Raw genomic sequence first — 16655 nt, forward strand, 5'->3', positions numbered from 1 at the left:
ATTAACCTTTGGAATGGGCTGCCCAGGGAGGTGGTGGAGTCACCATCCCTAGAAATATTCAAAAGACACATAGATGAAGTACTGAGGGATAGGGATATGGTTTAGAGATGGGCTCAACAGTGTGAGGTGACTGGTTGGACTTAACCTCCAAGGTCTTTTCCAATCACAAAGATTCTAAGATTCTATGTGTAAGACACAAGCAACATCATACTATAGGAGAAAAACGAAATTAATTTACCTTCACTGATCTGAACTGACTTACAATTTTAAAATATAACATTTGAAGTTCCTGATCAAATTGTTTTCTGAAGGGAAAAGTTACCTAGGAACTTGCATTTAGGAAGTGCTTTTGGATAAAAGGTAGATTGTAGTAGAGAGACAAAAAAGGAAAGAAAATTGGAGCATAAACCTGTATCTTGGTACCTCTACTTTGAGTATTGCAGACAGCATCTCCAACACTTTGTATCATTGAAATGTAAAGAGTCGTTACAGTAATCACATCACAAAACTGTGTGGCAAAACCTTTTTGATTAAGATGATGCAAACAATATTACTCACCACTATTACTGATTTTGCTTGATCGCAGTACTGAAAGTCTCCATATCGAACAGATCTACGTCCCTTTAAATTTGTAAAGAAGTAACATTACCACCAGTTTCTAAACAAGAAGTTCAAATGCTGTGTTCTACATTAATATAAAAGATGCAGTAAAAGTTTCAGATTCATGTTAAACATGCTGTTGTTAACTACTCTTTGTTCCATGCTATTTTTAAAGCACTGTATATAGTTGCGTACTCCAAAACACAGCCTGTACTTTTAAGAAGAAAATAAAAATATATTATTTGTGCAGTTACCTGTTAGACTAAAACAATACTATACACAGAAAATTTAAAGACATAATCATTACACTTTTTATTTAAAATATTAGAAACTTATCTTTTGTCCTAATGTAGCAATCATTAGTTTTGGTAGAACTTAAAGATATTTCAGACATTCCATTGCCTTTTAGAAACCAGACAGTAAAGCTAATTGGTCTTGGTTTATTTAAAAAATGGAAGGTTTCTGATCTTTCTATACTGAAAATGCTTATATTAAAATAGGTAGTTGTTTCAATTTATACTGTAATACAAACAGAATAGGTTACTGCATATTTAGATCATTATTTCAAGCATAATCTTCCATTGCTTTTACATACATACACACACATGTATAAAAGCATTCATGTATTTATTTGGAAGGACAGGGATCAACAGAAAGGAAAAGTGTCCAAAGTGTGTCCTACAATACACAGCGCATGCTCAAGTCAGCACATATTCAGAGATCAGACAGGAATCTTTTGGTTACTGATATCACAAAAATAGAGTACTGATAATACGAAGCCAAAATCTAATTCAGTGTCAAGCAATATAACATGGTTATGTACCCTTTTCTACTGACCTTCTTGACGTACTTCAACAACCCAGAAAGATATTCTTATTGCCATTTTGGAAGAATGGCATGTTCCCTACACACCTCCCAGAAAAAGGCACAAGCCATCAAAACAATATAAAAGGACAGTCACAGCAAATGCTTACTCATGGCAAAAACAAGATGCAGTTGTTTCTAAAAAGTGTCTCTTAAAAAAGTGCACACAAGTCAGAATATAAACATAGCTTACAAAAGTGCTTCTGAGATGAACACATTAGAATTATTTCCAGCATGTAATAATTCTGAACTCACTACCCTTTCTAAATGCTATGTGAAATGCTTTACCCCTTCCTGTCATTATCATCTGTCAATTATGAAAAAGTTAAATCTTAAAAAATCCATAAATAGTACCATGAGCATCAGAATAAAACCAGTCAGTTATGGATTTTATCCCTCACAGTTGACCGGTGTTACTCTGAGAAGCATTTCCCATGCTTGGAGCACACATAGCATCAGCTCCCTGGTGTAAAAAGTAAGGGATGAGTTAAAGCTGCTGCCTGTCCTTGAAAGAGATGAGAGATATATCCTGCTATCTGCACTCACAAGACTCATTGGAATACAGTTACACTGAAACATATATTCAATATTAGGTGTTGTTTGGACTGGCCAATGACTTAAGACACCATCGGGTGGCCTAACACACAGGGCTCAATCACATTAACCACACTCTTTGCGAAAACAAACTTAAGTGAGTGTAATCATATAAAATAAACATTATGGTAAGTATAATTAAAAGTTCTAGCAATTCCTTTACTTACATCTCTATCTACTGTTGTTGCAAAACCAATAGCTTCCTTCTGCGTGCAGTTAACAGCCTTCTGAAGAGTATAAATAACTTGTTCGTAGGTATGGACTTCATCGTTAAACAGCATGCAGTAGTAAGTGTCACTCTTCTCACTTCAAAGCAAGGATTGAATTTGTACAATTCAAAAGTAATGTACGTTAAAAAGCGAACTTCTAGTTTAACAATGTTTTCCACCAAGCAGACAACTCAAGCTTAGGCTTCCTTTGCTATATTGTAACATCTCTCAACAATTTATTTGGAAGAGACTGGCCACTATTAATGTCTATAGGAATGTGCATCTTTGCTGTAGAATTAAGGCCAAAAATAAGCAAAACCTCAACACAATACTTAAGTCTGCGCATTACCTTTGAACATTTGTTGATTATGAATTGATGGTTTCCTGATAAGAAAAACACATTTCCTTCCAGTGCAGCTGTGCTCAATATATATTCTCCTATAGCTTCTTAGAGATTTCACCAATCTTAACATTAGCTCACTACACCTGTTTCCACAATATTGCTCAGGGGTCTATTAGACAACTAAAATTTGGCAGCCTCTTAAAAAGCTCAAACTCCACAATCCTCAAAACCACAACTTTAATTAGCTTACACAGATTCAGTGCCATCTTTTAATACCCGTCACTTATTCACACAACACAAAATGATCCTAACAAGATGGCACAAGTGAATCTACAATAACTATGATGCTACAATACACTTAAAGACTCCGTAACGCTTCAAAATTTGTCGCAAGTGGATCATCAAAAATACAAAATACTTTTTGCTATCGGAATATCAGTAACTTGATCATGAAAAATTAACTCACCACCTGTTTTAAGGTCTTACTAAGATTTCCTTTTCATTATTAAGAAAATGAAAATACCATGAAAACATTGTTTCATCATTGCTATGGAGCACAAATCCATTAAAACTATTTTGGTCCATTTTCTACAAAATGTTCCCAACAAGAATGGAAGATACTTAAAGCCAGAATTGGCATTTTCTATTGTAAATATCTGCAAATCTTTAAAAGGCAGAAGACAAATACTACACTTACCTCATTTCTAGGCCAGGCAATTCATTTTCCTTTTCCCATGTTAATATATCTACTGCATATTTAAATGTGATGGCAAAAATATTATAAGCTCTTGCTACCATATCTTCTGGTAAGTGTACAAGAGGATCCTGGAAAATAAACACAAATAGTTATTGAGAAACTGAATGACATTCAAAACAGAAATTGTCAATTTTGCAACTCTCTCTCTGTCAAAGATGATGTAAGCATCTTTAATGATGTTTTTCTTTAAATGTCTTGACATTTGAAAGGAATAGTCAGTAATCATCCTGTTTTCTTTTTCAAGTACTTAAATGAATCACCAAAGCAGTAATGTAACATTCAACACTTCTATGTTAACTTTCCTCTGTTCATCCACTTCAAATTTTCACACTCTTCTCCATTTTTGCTTTCATTGTTCCCACTTCAGAACAGTTCCTCAGAACTTTTAACCTCAGCTGTATTAAAATCTGTTTTTTCCACAATCTTTTCAAAAACATAATTTGAAATCCCTGTATCTTTTGTTCCATTTCCCAAAATTAGTAAGCTGCAAAATACAAAAAACTGTGCATCTACTGCCTTATTTTAGACATAGCACATATTTAGAGGCAGAAATCTTATCCATCTAAGCTTCTACAACATCCAGCACACTGGGATCATGATTTATGATACACATCTCTTACCTGTTGTGGTATATTAATGCTTAAATGTTACTAGGTATTTCATAATGATCTGGCCATATCTCAGTCTTGTTCACAGACAGCTGTTCCCCCTTTGTATGTGGGCCATGTACCCGCTTGTGTCCATTCTGCACTCTCCAGCATGCCCTCTATTTGACATCTACAGAAGCCACTACAAACTTGTCCTCCTCTCTCTGCCGGAGGTGGGGGAAGAAGAGTGCTGCTTCAGTCTGCAAGGTCCAAAGGACGACTTTTTTAAGCAGTAAATGAGAAATCACTGCCAACTGAGAATCACTGCCAACTGAGAATCTGATAGCACACGTATCACTGCCATTTCCTTCCAATTCATTTCATGGGATTTGTATGTGAGCAGAAGTGAACAGAAAACATTAAAAACCTCTTCTCCAAAAGGATGCTTCTTGTACTATTTCAAATTATTGTCGTTTGGAACAACTAATCTCTATTCCATAAAAAGGGAAAGGGAACACTGCATACTCTGCAGGTCACCTGGACATATACCATATTTTGGGTCATTAACTCAATTCATCATTTGATATTTTGAAGAGTATGTAACTGTTAACCAATTAAAATATTTAACAGAAGGCCAATTTCTGGTTTAGGATTACCTAATACCAAATTCTGTGTTTCACTAGAGTTTATGTTGTAAAAAAATTGCCACAACAATCTTTTTGTAACTTAAGTCTGAATTACCTACAAGAGGCCATTGACAGTAATTCACCTCTATCAGCAAAATTTATCCCTTCCTCCTCGAGACTCCTTTAGAATACTTGGAAGCTTTACAGGAATGTTAATAACTGCTGTTTGTCTTTTTTTGGTTCATTTAAAACTTATCTATGGTATGGAGAATTACCAGTCACCAAAACCAAAGACAAAATTTAAGCACCAGCAGCACTGCTCCCATTCCCAGCACTTTCAACAGATACACATTTCTAGACAAGGCAGAAAACAGGCTCTGATATTTCTCAACAAATGATCCTCGATCTACCTCAAACACAACACTGCATGCAGCAAAGGTTCTCAATCCTTATCACTCGTGGGAAAAAACATAAAGCCTGCCCAGTACCTTAACTATTCTGTCAATCACACTCACTGTGTGAGTATCTTTGGACGCAGAAATCAGTCTACCCAAGATTTCAGAACAAGAGTTTTCCACGGCTGCCAACTAATGTACACTGCCAAATAGATCAAATGGTGAGTCTACACAGCACTGCTAGAGTCTTAACGCTGAGACAGTAAGAACAGATTTTAGGACCACTGTCACCGAAAATACAGCTACAGTTGTTTCACTTAAATCATCATAGAATCATAGAATAATAGGGGTTGGAAGAGACCTTTAGAGATCATCTACAAAAATTTGCCTTTTATTTTCCCTTCCAAAAAATCTCACAGAAATTACCTTACATAAGAACAGATGTGAGTGGCTAGACCATAAGTCCAAGTAGTCATCGTCATACCTGAGATGTAACAACAGATACTAAGAGAAGTGTATGAGAAAAGGACTAAGTGCTCCTTTGGTCTCTGGTAATCTATATTTCCCACACCAAAGATGGTATTTGCAACATTAAACAGCCATTGATAATTTTTCCCATCCATAAACATGTTAAATTTCCTTTTGAACATATAAACTTTTAACAACAATGCTGTTTTGCAATGGTTAGTCCAAGAGCTTAATTTCATATTGTCTTTTTGCATTTCATATGTCCAAGTTGTTATGCTATGAGAAATTATGAATAATTTCTCAAACAAGCTCTTACAGGCCTCTATCTTATACCTCTATTATGGCTTTCCTGTAACAAGAAGTTATGTGGATTTAAAAAAAATCTGTGCACTTTGGTATAAAACAGAATGTATATTGCACAGGCAGCTTAATTCAGCTACTTCATAAACATTTACATATAGATTTTTTTTTTTTGTACATAGCAGACTCCCTTCACCTTTCAAAAAAAGACAGAAAAACAAAGAAATAGAATTGCAGAGGCAACCAAGAATATACAAAATGAAGCCTTAAAGTAGAAAATGTCACTCTAAATAGTTTCCTAAGTTAGACATTAGTTTTGTCTAAGGTGGTGTGATTCAAATATTACTATTAAATTTCCTTCCACCTCTCAGACATGGTATACAAGACTAAAAATAACCTCATATGAATGATTTACATAGAAACACACAAATATACACTATATACAGAGTTACCAATGTTTTGAAACATGATGCCTCAATTGTTATTACCTCTTCTTCTGTAGTCTCTGAAGTGTTAAGTTCATGCTTTTGACAGTAAGGACCTTCTTTCCAAGCTTCTGTATCACCACAGTCACAGAAACCTCCTCCACCTGATGTGGTCATCTAAAATGATTTCAAACCAAACAGTTCATGTGAATATGCATATATATATACGTGCATATGGAGAAATTTGTAGTCACAGCCAAAATACAAAAGCGGAAATTGTAACACCTGATAGCCTTAGACAGTACCCTGTTAACATAGCACAGGGAAATAAGGTCTACTTCTATGACAGTCAAAAGCTTATCTATGTCATCAGTCTGCCTATGCCAAAAGAAAAACAAAAAACCCCCACAAATCCAAACTTCAAATGCTCCCATTCTACTCCACCTGAAGACTGCAAGTTTTTCCTGGTTTCTGTCTTTTGTGAATCTACTACTATAAATCCTATTTGTACTATTACAGATTCTCACATTTTTAACCTGTACAAAACTAAAGAACTTCTTATAGCACTATTACACAGTGAATAAAAGAGGTGCTGTTTACACTAAAAGATGTTTATACACAAAAACTGCTCATATAAGTCTTGGTAAGCTCAGAAAAACATATCTGAAAACTGTAATGATACATTTACACTTAGAATAATTAATAATTTTATAATAACATTTATTTTAAAGCTAAGACATTAATTCCAAAAGGCATTCATCCAAGATTTTGAAATTATAGCTATATTCTTAAACTTTAAACAAGGAGTTTCATACACATACAAAATTATTAATGATTACATCACATATTCTAGCAGTTTTACTAACCCTGTATCGGTGCTCTCTATGAATACTTCCAAGAAAGCACTCCATGCATAACACACAAGTTGGGTCAACTGCACAGTCTCTGAAAACAACATAAGAAGAAGAAAAAAGCACCATTAAACAAATGTTTTTGCCTTTAATTATAAACTTTAAAATTACCTATTTCAGAATATCACAAATATGAAACTTCTGACTAATGCATAAAATACTCTGAAAATGGAACAAAATGGTTTCCAAGGAGGGGGAAACAACTGAGGAAGAAAAAAAAAAATACTTATTATCCTAACAGAAAAGGCTTTAAAATACTGTCTGGGTAGCATATATATTTGGATAATATAGTCATTGCCTTCAAGAGGCAAGACAAGTATAAAGTATATAAGCAAGTAAACATATGAACTGCAGAACATTGTATAGACAGGTAAACAGTATAAACACAAGCAAGTTCTCCAAAGAGTACAAGCATTAACAATTTCCAGCAATGAGAAGATATTTTTTCACTGAACACTGGGAAGAAAGATAGCACACAACAGATTAGATTAAATCTACGCTTCTCGGTTTAGCCCTTCAGCTCCCTGAAGAGGTCCAAAGAAACCACCATCTCCTCAGTCAGCAGATTGGAGACCACAATAATGTCCTGTCTACAAGCACTGCTGTATTAGATACAAGTAGCAAAAGGGGCTAAACAAATGAGGTAATTATGCATTACCTTGAACCCTCTCCCTGAGAAACACTAAAAATACATGAACCTATGTAATGCAACTGACTTAAAGGCACTTCACAATTAAGAGGATCAGGTTTTGCAATGTAAAAATAACTACCAAGATAATAAATGTCTTACAATGGTTGTTATTAAAACAAGACTTCAGGGAAACAACTTATTTTGCTCAGAAGAAAACACCAGAGACACTATGAAATGTTATTATCAAGACTTCTCTAAATTTCATTTCTCCAAATAATTAAACCAGGTAATCACTGAAAGATAATCAGGTAATCATCACTCACTATGCATAAAGCATCATTTTTCCCATTTGTTTTCTCCAGAGCAGGCAGTAAAGGTGAAAATGTCAAAACAAAGTTAAATGAAGACGGTTCTCTTTTAAAATAGCTTATGTTCAAGTTTCTTCTTTTTAAGTAAGAATAAAAAAACCAAACCACACTTACTGAAACAAAGTGGGTATATCAGTTCTACAACACTGGGTTGTAGAGCCCTAAACTTATATTACTTAATAATTAATTAATTAATATTAAAGTATATTACTTACAAACTCAGTACTACCTGTCAAGTAATTTCTCAAACAAATAAGGGCACTTATACCTAAAGCAGAGGCAGATTGTAAATTTCACAACTGCTTTCGTGGACTTGGAAAACAATCCTTCTCTGTATCCCACAAAAGTTTAATTTAAAGTCTAATTATTCCTCATTACCAGCTATCAGTCAGAGAAAATTAACCCACAGCTGGAAACATTATCAGATTTACATCTATATTCAGTACTTAATTGAAGGATGATGAGACTCCACCTTGATAGCAGTAACAGAAAAAATATTCTGAATTCATTGCTGACCCTGACTTGAGCAGATTGGACAAAACGGCCTACCAAAACATCTTTTCTAATCTGAATGACATTATGATTGCATTGCTGTACCAAAATCTGGTTTTTACTGAAACAAAAGACTCTGAGTGCGAGCAGTACATCCACTTCTTCTCTAAATTCTACATCAATGGACTGCATTAGTCTATGTTTTCATCATACCTGACAATATTCTCAAGCATATACTTCACATATGGAGTTGTCTGTCTTGGAAAAGTAAGTGTTCAGAAGAAACTGATGGAACTCCCAGAGTTTTCATTAGTCCATTTGAAGAGTATTAAATCATTAACGTATTACTTTCGGGAAATTCAACTTTAATTAAAACACTGATTCTGAGGTTTGGGGTTTTTTTAGTTATTTGGGACCCGATTTCATGAAAACCTACTAAAGAAATTGTGGACATTCTTTTTATAGCCTCTGATAGTCTCCAGTCTTCCTAATCAGACCTCGTCACTCTTTCACAATTGTGAAAGAAGAACCTAAGAACATCTGAGAGGAGTTGGAGCAATGGAGCTTTCTTAGCAGCTGAAAGTATCTAAAGTACCCACCAGTTTCATCTCATATATCTCAAGAGGTCTCAGAATATTTCCACAACTACCTGTTCTAACTCATCATTGAAACAGAAAGGCAAAAGAAGCAGCTTACCGAGTATCTCATGTGCAAACTGAATCAAGGCCAATAAGGTATTATGTTTCTAGAAAGGAGGGCACTAGACAAAAAATACTCAACAGTCATTCTCTCCTTGTAAATGAAGGGGATAGGAAGTAAAACCAACATTCCCTCCCGTCAGCACTACAACAAGTGTTTGAGTGCTCAAGATAGTGGTATAAACCACAGAAAGCAAAACAAATCTGTGATAGAGAGGTTACAAACTAAACTTAAACTACAGATGGCTTGGGAAAGAGAAGGTAATGAATTTATAGCCAGTAATACACTGGCTTAAAACTGAAGATTTAAAAGATACTTGTAATTGGTTAGTAACTTCCTGTCCTCTTTCAAGCAAAATGGTGTTTTTAGAGAGATCTAGAGACAGAGAAGGGAGGAGACATTGGTGTTCCTGTTTTAGTATCCAACACATTGGTTTAACAAGTCATGGAAAGGTATCAAAGACACAGGATCAACACTAACAGCTAGTATTAAACAATTGAATTACACGCACATATACCTGCCCACTTACTTCTGATTAATGCCCTTAAAACCCACTGACAGCTCACTCCAACCACCTTCTTAATCTTACATTTCTTTTATATAGAAAACACTCTACATAACACTAATTAATATTTTTCCATTTACAAATCTGTAGTGTGCTCCCCTGGTCCCAACCGTCACAAAACACTGCAAGGTTATTTTAAAAATACATTCAAGGTACTAACTTTTCATTAAGACAGTATATTTTTAACAAAAAACATTCCATGACTTCCCAAATAATAAATATTTCACAATGCCAAGTTGAGCTACCTGCAAGAATATGTAGGCTCTCCCACTTTAAAAACACGGCCACAGAGATGGGAAGGTTTGTTCGCTTGTTCAAGCTTTGGAAAACCAAACGCAGAATCTTCACCACAAAGATACCATTCCATTGGTCCCAGCAAAACATGTTGTGCCAGCATGTCTTCTCTTTGCGGAACAGGGTTAGGACCCCTGCAGTAAATTTTAGGTACATAATAGGCCAGATGTTGGTACACTTCTTTCCGAAGGTCATTTGCTTGCAGCCATTTCTTTCAAATTAAAAGAAGCAAGAAAACAAATTGTTCATTAAAAAAAAAATCCAAATATAGTTCATTCATCAAAATTACTTATTTTTTTCTAAATGAAAAATATAAAATGACATTGCAAAACTAGAAAGCCGTGCCTCCTTCCAAGTGTTAAATCTCCATAATCACCAAAGACATTAGGAAAGGAATAATTTGTTTCCCTGCTTGCATATCTTGTCCTTTTGACATACAAATTTCTTTTCAAAAACACAAGACTTAAGAGATCAAATTCTTAGAAAATATTCCTCTGTGATGGAGGAGAAGTAAAATGTCCCAACATTAGCAGTTACTTTTAGGATTAGGCCTAGACTATTCTGGTCGCACTTCTTTGGAGTGCAGACTGATGCTGCCAGCTGAGAACACAGGGGAGTTGCGGAAGCCTGGAGTTGGCAAGGAACAGGCAATGACAAAAAGTACAAGGAGAAAAACATTAGGTAACAATCTCTCATTTAATTTTAAAAAATTGCCTAAGAAAATAAGGGGAGAGTTGGGCTTCTCTTACTCCAAAAACAACTTTTCAGAAGCTGGAGGGCTATGGGGATGGCTTCTGTAAGAAGCTGCTAGAGGGTTTCCCTATGGCTGACAGACAATGCCAGTCAGCTACAAGATAGACCCGCCACTGGCCAAAGCTGAGTCTATTAGCAGCAGTGGTGGCAGTTCTGCAATCACATATTTAAAAAAATATCTCTGCAATTGCAGCTAGGAGAGAGGAGAGCAACTCTGCAGACATCAGTGTCAGCAGAGAAAGACAGGGAGGATGTGCTCCAGGCCTGGAGCAGATTCCCCTGCAGCTCACAGTGCAGTCCATGCTGAGGCCCTGTCCCTGCAGCCAAGGAGGCCACGGAGGAACAGAAATCCACCTGCAGCCTGGAGAGGACCCCACACTGGAGTGGGTGGATGCCCAAAGGAGACTCTGATCCCATGGCAAGCTCATGCTGGAGCAAGCTCCTGGAAGGACCTGTAGACTATGAAAAAAGGAATCCACACCACAATAGGTTTGCTGGCAGGTCTTATGATCCCACGGGGGTCCCATGCTGCATTAATTTTCCCCAGGTCAGGTCTGTTCTGCCTGTGATAGTAATTGCTGACTGATGTCCCTGTCCTTATCTTGACCAACAAGCCCTTCATTATACTTTCTCTTCCCTGTCCAGATGAGGACAGGAGTGACAGAGTGGCTTTGGTGGGCAACTGACATCCAATTCCCTTTATCAGTTGCAAAAACCAATCTTGACAGAGTTTCTGAAAGCCATGAACCTACTGTACCTGCTATAAGCCACTGAAAAACTCAGAGCTCTTTCTAGATTTTGGTGGGGTTTTTTCGCTTGTATACACAAGAAAAATCCTTCAAGACAACATTTGTTTTATTTTTGCCTTGTGGATTACAATCTTAGAAAGGTTTAAACTGTAAATTAAGACTGCAAAGTTTTTATAATAAACAAATGGGAACAAACACATACTGCAGGTGTACAGTGATTAAACCCTGTGTTACATAAACAGCCTTAGTATGCTATTTCTCCTTGTAAATATGACCACCAGGTACCCCCTAGCAACTTCTGAAAAATAACTCAGTCAACCAAAAATGGTACATGAAATCTAAGATTTAATCATACGAAAATAAATGGGTTTGGTAGTCAAATGTTAAAGCTTCATTTACTTCAAATTATTTATGACTTAATTCTAAAGAACTTATGTTTGAGACAACACAGTTGTAATAAGTTCTTTGTGATACAGACATACAGAGTTAGAAAAGCATTCATGACATTTAAGAATGGCTGCATTTTTGACTTTTTTAAAAAAATATACTGTAGTATTTACTAAACAATGTTTTCTAGAGGAGAACTTCATACTAAAAAAAACAACTTACTTGTCAGTATGGCTCTTAATATATTAAGTTTCCTCACTTCTGTATCCCTAACTTTGACTTAAAGAAGTCATATCAATCTACTAAATCGTTCTGTATTGATCTAGATTTGATATTCAAAACTCTAATTTTTATCAAGTCCATGGGAAAAGGCTACCAAAAGTCATATCCAACAGTCTAGAAGTTTACAGATAATCTCACCATTCACATTAGGATTCAAAGAATACTGCACATAAGTTTAAAAAGTAAAGTTTTCATTACTAATAATTTGGTATGTTTTTTTCCCCTAGCGCATTAATCTTCTCCTCGTCTTTCATCATTTGTGCCAAATATCTACTACTCTGTAGACTGTGGCCCAATCACAGCAAAACTGACTTAGACTCTTCCACAATTTCCAATAAGATCATTTTAGGGCACACGTTAGTTATTACACCTGCATTTTTCTCAGCAAAATACATTTCATTTCAATCTTTTAATTCATCAGTGCATTACTTATTTCTATCTAGAAAAAACATAGCGCATATAAGCCACACTACAAGCTCAGACAAATACCTAGACAGAGAAAATTCTTGTTCCTCGAGTAAATGGCTTTCCCATCCCAAAAAATTTGGGAGTAGTTACCAGAAAGTTAGGTGTGGCAACACTGAACATCATCACACCTAAGTCTCTTTGTGGAGCCAGTTCTATACACATAACTTTGCATAGAGTTTTTAAAGTCAGATTCTGGCTAAAAGAATATTAAGAAGGAAGTATAGGCTACTAGGACAAGGAAACATAATTCACTCCAAGAGCTACCAAGAAGGCAACCCAAAATACTGCAGTGCACAGAAAACTGTTAGCAGAAATATATACCTAGGAATACATGCATTGTGACACATCTCTAAATCGCTCTATAGGATGCACTGAACTCCAGTAAAACTACTCAAAACTCTGCAATTTGTTCTTTAACAGAAGTATTTTGTATTTAGGCAAATTTTCCCTTAGTATTCATCTACCTTCTAACCTGATGTCACATGTAACAAAACCTCATGTTCTACTGTCCCAAGAGAGATTTCTATTAAAAAAGGAAGCATATTCCTCTTCACTTCCTCCCTCCTCAAACTTAAATCTTCTGCAGCAATTTTTTAATGTCCTGCAAAAAAACATACCCAAAAAGTATTGATCAAGTAATATTTTACATATGTAAATACCTAATGATCCATCAAGGTTTCTATTACATCCACATCTAAGTAAGAGATACCAGGAAAACAAACATATAACACAAACCGTAAAACTACTCAGTTTACTGTTGCAAAAGCTAAATGGTACAGTTTACAGATTTCTTAGCTATACAAATAAATATTTCCAATATATGCTCTGTAATCGGTAATTCATACTTTTTGATCCTTGGTCTTTGGAAGTTCATCAATTGTCAAAATGAGAAACTGGAGTTTAAAGTGCTACTACTATTGCTCTGGGGTGGCATTTGTTTTGTTAATACTAGGCTATAAGCAAATAAATGCTATCAGCAAAGGAGGAAGAAAAACAATGCTAAAACCCAGTAGTTGGTAGGTTGTTTACATACACAATCAGGCAGTGCCAGCAGCATTCAGTCACTAGCACATTGTAGCTTTGTAGCTTTGATAGAACTCATAACTGTAGCTTGTGCTGGTGATGGCAGAACAAAAAGGAGAAAAATTTTACTAAATTTTAAATTTAAATTTAGGTACTTGTACCTATATTGAAAAAATGTGTTCTACCTGATGCACGTCTGCCTTGCGTAATCTATCTAAGGTGCGATCCAAAAAAACACCTGCTACTTACACAGACAAGGTAGCCTGTGCTCACTTTGAGCTACTTTATTAAAGGTTTCATAGAATTATTTGGATTGCTCTTCAGGGGATGGAAGACTAATCCTGGAGGCAAAACTAGCTAGGACATAGCTAACTATGCACATTTGCCCATTTAATTGTACCTCTGTCTGCACTGTAGATACACCAGAATAATCTTGAGGATAATCTGAATTACAACATTGTCTTTTACTTTCTTTTGGAAAGCACCAGTGCATTTTTCATTGAAATAAACACACATAGCTCTTCAAGGTCATACCCTACAGAGACGTACATCAGTAGTCACAATATTTTAACACATAAATCCAGTTGTCCAAATGCACAAGCATCTAGAAGATCTGGTATTTATGTCAGAAACAAGTTCCTCTGAAAACTTTACCCTCAAGACTTCACTTCTTTTCCCTTTCACCTACTCTTCATAAAAACAAGAAAAGTATGTAAACAACAGCAGACTACTTCGGATATTGCATTGATTTTACTAGCATTTCCTCCACAGAGGTCCTGTTCTAGCAGTCTTGAGCTTAACTAGTGCAAGCTTTTGCCAGAACCGCATGTTAAATACTGGGGAGGAAAGAAGAATCCTGTAAAGAAACTTCAACAATATAAAGCATAGGGTCACATATCCACCTAAATTAATGGAGGCGGGAAGGGAAAGGGATATCCTTCCGTCGAGGCACGATTGCCATCAGATGCGAAAAGGTAGCAAACCAGGCAGAACTAAACTTCTCAGTTGCTCCAACAGGGCGAGAAAGCAGGAGGTGAAGGTAAAAGATCCCGAAAAGTGGCCCCGCTGCCACTGCCGTAATCTGTGCCCGCCGAGCCCGAGAACAGGGGGAAGCGCGGCTACCGTCGGCGGGGGACGAGCACGCCTGAGTGTCTCTGCTGGCAAGCCACCCTCACCAGCCGGAACAACAGGAAAAGCTGGCTGCGATTCGCTTCAGCTCCCGCAATAGCGACGCTGGCTACAACAGCGGGTAGAGGCCGGGAAGAGGCGCCGCGGCCAGACAGGGCTGCCCCCAATAACCAGCCCAGCGACATCCCCCTCCCGGGAGGCTTACTCGCTCCCCGGCGCCGGCACAGCCAGGCCCCGGCCGCAAGAACGGCCGCTGGCCTTCACGGCCACACTGCCGGCCAGGCAGGCCGGGGCCGCCCGCCGGCCTCGCGAGCCCCCGCTCCTTCCCGGCCCCATGCAACTCTCGCCCTTCCGCCCCGGGCCCACCGCCTCACCACGGCGATCTCCTCGGCGGAGCACTCCAGGAGGCTCTTGTCAATGGCCTGCACCTCCGCCTCCAAGTCCGCCGCCATCTTCTCCCACGGCCCCCCCAAACCGCCACAGCCGCGGCCAAAGCAGGGACACCCGGAACCGGGCCCGGCCGGCCGCTCTGCCCGGGGAACCCGCTTCCGCCCCTCCTCCCCGCGACGTGTCACCGCCCGCCGCTCCGTGCGCGGGGCAGCCTGGGAGGTGTAGTCTTTCGCCGGCGCCCCCCGTCGGACTCAGCCCGGGGTCGGCGCCCGTTGCCTGCGGCCCGGGCCGACGGCTCGGAACCCCCGCCGCACCGCCGCCTTCACGCAGGCCTTTGCCCTTCGTCTCCCCCAACGCGAAGCAATGCCCGGAACCGGGGGCATCCTGGGTCTTGCTGACCAAGTGGGGTGGTCCCGATGGCTGCAGCCCACTGGTCCCACATGGGCCCAGCCTGGTAGCATAGCTCGTGGGCAAAGGGGCGGCAACTGCATCCCGAGAGGCTCCTCCGACACCCCTTGTCCATGTAAAGAAATAAAATCAGTAAATGACGTGAATGTGGCAGCTACAACTTTAAGACATATTAATACATTGGAGAAGCCATAAATGGTGTTGCACAGCCATCCTCCTTCCCTGGCTCCTACTGAGGCCTCAACACCACCCAAGCTGCAGCGTGGTAGCTCAGCCTTGCTCATTCAGGTAGAGCTGCAGGTTTGCAATTTAACAAAAGTCACCACCAACAAAACCAGCAATCATCCTCCATTTCATTTTAGTTAGTACAGGCTCTCTGCTTCTTACAACATCTTTCCAAAAACCTGTTGTACCACTGATGTACTCACGGGCTTCCCTGCGTGTTGGTGCTGTGCTGCAGTAATTACAGCTGTGCCAAAAAACCCCAAGCAGACGTGTCTAACTTTGCATGCAGTCACACAGCACCTGAACAGCTGTGTGAGCCATGCTGTGGGCTTCACACCACACCTTCCTTTGCTAGCTGAGAATTTCTGTGTGAACTTAAGTGTCATGCACTAACTCGGTATTATTTCTACCTCACACCCTCTCTCAGCATTCACAGAGGTAAGGACCCACGATGCAGGAGCCTACACCAGCAAACTGCTGAGAAAGTCTCTGCTCCGTATGTTTTACACTCCCAAATGTAGACTACGTGGGAAGGGAATAAATAGGCAGGAGAGACAGACCAAGTTATAATTGCCTGAAGTACTAGCCGAAGGTGACCATAAATGTCAACTTCGTCAAACAGTACTAACTTACATCAAAACTGTGCATTAAAAATGAGTTCTGGTTCACAGCTTGTATTCCTTAACATTTTTAACAGTCTTTTAGTGGGTATGC

General features: G+C 38.4%; 1 protein-coding gene across 4 annotated transcripts in view; it reads right to left on the minus strand.

Moving 5' to 3' along the window:
* UBR2 (ubiquitin protein ligase E3 component n-recognin 2) overlaps positions 1-15450 on the minus strand; it is a 59264-nt gene extending 43814 nt beyond the window's left edge. For all 4 annotated transcript variants that reach the window (XM_061991356.1, XM_061991354.1, XM_061991355.1 and 1 more), the window contains exons 1-7: positions 15293-15450; positions 10080-10339; positions 7035-7113; positions 6232-6345; positions 3308-3435; positions 2226-2364; positions 559-621 (exon numbers count right to left, since the gene is read on the minus strand). In XM_061991356.1, the coding sequence (XP_061847340.1) occupies positions 559-621; positions 2226-2364; positions 3308-3435; positions 6232-6345; positions 7035-7113; positions 10080-10339; positions 15293-15370 (861 nt within the window). In that variant the 5' untranslated portion in view covers positions 15371-15450. The remainder of the gene's footprint in view (positions 1-558; positions 622-2225; positions 2365-3307; positions 3436-6231; positions 6346-7034; positions 7114-10079; positions 10340-15292) is intronic.
* Positions 15451-16655: the final 1205 nt, after the last annotated feature.

Source organism: Colius striatus, chromosome 2 (assembly GCF_028858725.1).
Source record: "Colius striatus isolate bColStr4 chromosome 2, bColStr4.1.hap1, whole genome shotgun sequence".
Lineage (NCBI taxonomy): Eukaryota > Metazoa > Chordata > Aves > Coliiformes > Coliidae > Colius > Colius striatus.